This window comes from Rutidosis leptorrhynchoides, chromosome 4 (genome assembly GCF_046630445.1).
Source record: "Rutidosis leptorrhynchoides isolate AG116_Rl617_1_P2 chromosome 4, CSIRO_AGI_Rlap_v1, whole genome shotgun sequence".
Lineage (NCBI taxonomy): Eukaryota > Viridiplantae > Streptophyta > Magnoliopsida > Asterales > Asteraceae > Rutidosis > Rutidosis leptorrhynchoides.
The window spans coordinates 572,697,706-572,703,889 of NC_092336.1; the positions used below are offsets into that span (position 1 = coordinate 572,697,706).

General features: G+C 31.8%; 1 protein-coding gene across 1 annotated transcript; it reads left to right on the forward strand.

The window, feature by feature from the left end:
* Nucleotides 1–1,998: 1,998 nt before the first annotated feature.
* On the forward strand, nucleotides 1,999–4,882 carry LOC139842801 (uncharacterized). The gene is made up of 7 exons (XM_071832906.1): nucleotides 1,999–2,046; nucleotides 2,215–2,485; nucleotides 2,589–2,650; nucleotides 3,086–3,272; nucleotides 3,371–3,467; nucleotides 3,560–3,642; nucleotides 4,567–4,882. Exons 1-7 carry the CDS (start codon nucleotides 1,999–2,001, stop codon nucleotides 4,572–4,574), a joined length of 756 nt encoding a protein of 251 aa, XP_071689007.1. The 3' UTR covers nucleotides 4,575–4,882.
* The last annotated feature ends 1,302 nt before the right edge of the window (nucleotides 4,883–6,184 follow it).

Here is a 6,184-nt window from a genome sequence, read left to right on the forward strand (position 1 = left end):
GATCTCGAAGTTGTCGTCGAGGAAGCATCTACGTCAGTTATCCTTGTAATGTGGAAGCATGATTATCTTCTTCTAACCAAAACCTATAACCAACACCTTTGAGTTTAAATGAAAGAAAACGTTTATTCAACTATATATGATCAGGAGATCAACAAGTTAATAAAATGTGTATAGGTAGCAGTCAAATGTCCGACAATATAAGTGGACTCATCGGCTAACTAGCGAGTCAGAACTTACGAGAAAATCCCATCCCACTGAGTCCATACTAAATGTTGGTTTGAATTCCGTATCGTATTATATTAAAGTCGAGCTATTATATAAAACCGAAATCTAATCGCGTCGATCTCTTATGATCTCAAATCTCAAGGTCAGGTTTAAACTTTTTTATATTTTTCAATTTATTATTTCATAGTTGAGATTGGATTGCTAAATATGATTCAACTCATTTATAATCACAATCTATTTTTTTTATATGTGAACTAGAATGATATGGATAATATTACTATTGCTATTACTTACTGTGTCTCATTTTAATAACCTACAGATTTAAAAATACACAGTTTTAAAAAAAGTGATTGTCATGTTTATTTTTTGTTTGCTTTCCAATTTTATATTTTACTTTTTACCTACATTTTCTGTCTTACTTGAATAACGTAAAGATATAAAAGAACTTTAACAAATTATTCTTATCTATATTCGAAAATGGACTGTTAATTCGAGATAACCCGAATTAATATGGAACGGAACGATACTATGTATGTATATGTATGTATATATAATAATATAATATAATACAATATAATATAATTAATAATTAAAATTAAATTAAATTTAAATCGATGAGAGAAATCAAGATGTCTAACTTTGAACACAAAGCACGAGTAAATGGACTAGTTGTGTAAATTACTGAAACCACAATTAACACGTGTCACCATATATATATTTCTCTCGGGACCAACGTAATTAGATTTGCAGATGCGATCCTTTTGTATTTGTACGCAATCTAACTCTCACTGTTAACCGTTGGCTAACAAAATTCAAGCTTTCACTCTCACAATTTCAAATTGCGCATTGCTCTCCTTATATAATATACTTGACTCCTTCAATTTATCAGTCAATTGGTGTACAATTCAATATAACAAATTCGGTATGTATCTATTTATCATCGTTTATATTAATTTTCCATTATTACCTTTATTATTGTTACTATTATATTACTTTTAGGGTTTTTTATTAAACTTTTTTTGTTGTTGTTCTTCGTCTAGTTACCTCTAAGCTATCAGTAATGATCAGTGTATAGTTGATTAGTTGTTGACTTTATTTAAATCCGAATTTTGGAATTTCATGCTAAGAAATTGGGAATTTATGGGTGCTATTACGGTGCAATGAGTTCTAATGTGCTATTGATTTATTCGATAATTTATTAATATTTACAGCTTAATTAATTATGACGTTTACTTCAATTAATAAATATTAATAAATAATCGAATTCTTGATAATTTAATAGTACTTCATCTTTTTAGGATATAAATAAAGACATCAGTAATGCCACAATTAAACTACCATCCTTGTCAGTTTTTTCATAATATTCGATTATAACCGGAAACTGAACCGAACCGAATCCGATTATCCGAATTCGATTTCGGTTTTTTCAGTTCGGTTTTAACAAACAAAAAAAAAAAAAAACGAAAACCGAACCGATGAGGCGATGAACACCCCTATTAAATACCTTATTTTTAGATTTTGCATATCATTTACTACACTTGGGTAGTGTTGGCTTATATATATGATGATATATCTAATTTTTTCTATCAATTCTAAATAGTCTTTTATATTTAATGTGATATAGAAAGTATATTTGGTTTCAAATTTCCTGGATTCATAGTTCTGTTTGATAGATAAATGTTAGTGATTTAATGGGCGGGTAGTTATAATTTGCAAGTTTGGCAGCTCGTTATGTATATATTCTTGAATTAATTAATTCCTTGCCTACAGAGAATGGATATGATAAACGATTCAACAAGGGATTTCCGTAGGATCTCACAGGTATTATGATTTTCAGTTTATCGAAGTAGAAATGCTCTTTATTCAAAGAATTTTTTCAAAAATTTTATAAGCTAGTACTTTTTATATTTATATAAATATAAATATACGTATCTATTTTTTTTTAAATAATTTGGTAGATTCTGATTTGGATTTCGTTTGCGTGTGCAGAGTGGCACAATTGTGCTTCTTTTGCTGTGGCATCTTGTACATTTTATTCGAAGTGTCTTATACTTTATCCGGGAGATGCTGCGTGCAATTGAAAGCTACCTTATAACAAATGGATTTGTGAATACGTACGATGATCTTAATTTAAAGCGGGTCAAGTATCTTGGAATTGTTGTGGATAGTGATGAAGCCCGTAACATGTCAAAAGTTGTTGAGCTTTTGGAGTGGCTTTCAGCTATTGGTGTGAAAAAAGTCTGCTTATATGATCGTGATGGTAAACATACACATGTTTTACCTTTGTTAATACTATTCACGTCTATTGAAGGTTGATGAATATTTTGTTGGTTGATTATTATTTTTTTGTCTTTCAAATGTAGGAGTGTTAAAGAAGTCAAAGAAAGTCTTGATGGAGAGATTTGGCTATGCAGAGATATCTGATGTATTGTGCTCTATGATATATTTCTTGCTACATTATTATGCATAAATATCGATCGTTACATTATCAGTTTACAAAAAATAAAAATAAAATAAAAAAGAAAAAGAAAGAAAAAAGAAGAAAAGAAAAGTTAAATATTAACTGATACCTCATACTCCCTTTATCGAGTCAAAATTTAAGCATTTTATTGACAATTATTTATTGAACTACTAATTGTTTTCTACTTTATTCAAACTCAGTAATAATTATAAAAATTTAAAGATGTAAAGATGGTGAAAATTTGATATCACCTGACTGGCACTGATAAACTGAACTACTATTTTTTTTGTTACCCAACCCGTATTGTTTTACAACGCATACATGCCATATATCCTACTGCTGTATAATTTTTTCAATGTAATTACTATTTATTGTTTTTGTTTTTTCCAATTCATGCAGGAGAATTCAAAAACAGCTCCCCTTGTCAGAAAAAAGCGGATGGATTTTGAGTTTGTTTCGATCACTGATGGTAAAGAAGCAGTTGCTAAAGCAGCTAACCTACTCTTTGAAAAGTATTATGTAAATGGAGATTCAGAAAAACCGTTCTTTACTGAAACACACTTGACCGAGGCATTAAAAACCCTAGGTTTGTTGTTTTGTTAATGATTTCTTCCCATTCGATACTTTTGTTCATATAATGAGAGTATAAATGATATCTTGTGTCTTGCTATGATTTACTATTAGGTGCCGTAGAGCCAGATCCCGATCTTATACTAATTTATGGGCCCGCAAGGTGCCACCTTGGTTTTCCAGCATGGCGTATTCGTTACACAGAGATTGTGTAAGCCTACTTTTTATCTCTTGGTAAAACTATGGTAACTTTTACTTTGTTAGTCTACCATGTTGATGAAAGTTGACATTTTTATATTGCAGACACATGGGACCACTCAAGTACAAGAAATACGGTTTGATTTTGAAAGCCATTCATAGGTTCACTAAGGTGAAGCAAAACTACGGTATGTATTTATTGTTGACTCTATTTTTATTTGGAGATAACGGTTATATATGAATGTTACAATCTCATTACTCAAAGAGACACAATTAAAAAATCACATTGGTGTTTCATCTTTTTACTGGCCAGGGACTTATGTGTAGAGGTGGTAATTCCTACTCATTTATTTATAAATGTGTATGTAGACTTGGTTTTGTATATCTGAAGGAGTCACGTAAAACACATTAGATACAAAAAGGAATGTGTTAAATGGTTGAAAGTGTAAAAAATCGTACAAAGTGTATTTTTACTACTATCAACCTTTTGAATCGTACATTATGAAATGCCAAGTGGAGTGAAAGTGTTTACGGGTACTGCAACCCAGCCCGAAGGGTAGAATAACACACTTTGACGTGAACCCATTTTAACCCATTACCCAACCTGTTTATTTTGCCACCTAGTGGCAGAATGAACACTTGCAGTGCGAGGTACCAAATATAGGCTATTATGAAGAAAAGTAGTTCACTAAGAAAAAGATTCGGATCAAATTTGTTCTTTTTGGAATTTGGACAAAACAAAGTACCTGGGATGGCCTAGTTTCCTATACTGACAACTCCATGTTTTTATTTCATAATTAGCTAATTTATGTATTTTGACGAAAAGGTTTTAAACATTTGATTATGAGTATATAGGTGCAGCAAATCTTAAACCCATTCGGCACATTTCCCCCTATATGACATGTTTTACGTTTTCGAATAAACTTAAGGCTTAACTGTACTTTTACGTATATGGGTTTAATTTCTCCCAAAAACCTCAATTTTCATCTTTTGAGCCAAGTATAAATTAGTTTGTGGTTCTTCTGTCACTGAAATATTCCTATGCGAGTTTATGTCTATGTTAGAGAATTCATAATTTTTACTCACATATTGTGTATCATTATGTCCATCAGGTTCTTAAAATTCAAATACAAGAGAGGTTGCTATATGAAGGGAGCATATGTATGTAACTGTTACATGAAGCCACTTCCATCTATAAATTCTTCTACATAAGGTTAAGATCAGCAATATTGAAGTCTAGGGTCCTTACAGTGGGGATTAAGCTATGATTGTGTGCTATATAAGTGGATCGGTTCTCTTTAATTTAGTTCAAGTGATAATAGGTCCTGACTGTATAAAATAATGTTTGAATTGTATTTCATATGATTATATATTTGTTGATAGCAAGTAAATGGTTATTACAAAGTTATCCTCTATGTTTACAGAAGTTTTGCTTGATGGCTACAGTTTTGTTTTTTTTTTTTTTTTTTGTTCTTGATGTACACAATGTTTACCAGGAACATCAATTCGAAAACACCAAGGTAAAAGGTAATGAAAACACTAATTTTGATTACAAGTACTCTAACGACTTTTGCAATACATCATAATTGTCGGTCATCTTCCTTGTTTTCGTTTGATACATTACAATGAACGAACATAGTTACTCTCAGTTTTTCGAGTGAAATAATATTAGAACAACCTGAAGTAGTCCTTTTGCTCTAAACTAGAAAAAAATTCGACCGCGCGTTGCTGCGGTTGTATTCAACGCGCGGTCGAATTTGAATATACGTTGTTTGGTACCTAATATATCTAGTAGGTTGGGTTGCTTGTTGGACGCATATGTATATGTATGAAATATAGCCCAAAATATTTAGTGTTTTTTTAACGACTTCCGTTTCGCGTATAGTTAGTCGCATTGTGTTCGTAAAATTATTTCGAGTTGAATGGTGGTCTCGAAAAAATTTAACTCGCACCGAGCGAGAATATAGGGCCCGTTATTTAGTGTTTTTTAACGATGTCCGTTTCGCGTATAATTAGTCACGTTGTGTTCGCGAGATATTTTCGAGTTGAACGGTGAGCTCCGAGAAATTTAACTCGCACCGAGCGAGAAGATAGGGCCCGTTATAAATTCTGGTGGAATTAGGTTTTTATTTTTATTTTAATAAAATTATATATTTACACTTTCTACTCATGAAAAAGTGTAAACCCGAGGAGTCGTTGTGAACGCAAACCCAAAACGACGATGCGGTAAAACTGAAACGACCAAAAAGCCGATGGGTTTTAGTATATAGGAGTAAAGTAATAATAATGTTTGAGCACTTGAGCAGTAATGGCACTTGAGCAGTAATTGCTGCGAAATTCGAAATACTGATTGCTAATTCCCGGTAGTTGGTATGGCAATTACCGTTACAAGATGTGGATGAGTACATGATAGGGTTTCAATGAGTATAATGATTTTTAGGAAGGTCAAGGATTAATGAAGTTGTTGGTAAATTTACTGCTAATGTGGTGGAACATGAAAGGTTCCCCAGTAACAAATACGTGTATGTCCAGATTACATTAAGGCTAATCTGAAAAGTCGAAGTTGACTGGTTGGAAGTGTGATAAAACTGGATATTTTGAAAAGAATTGTAAGATTATTTTTGGTAATAACAACGCTAAAAGATCTTGCACAGTTTTGAAGTCAAAGTATAACTTTGAAAGATGTAGAGATCTAAGAATGATGTTACTGGTTCAGAGTTATGACTTGGA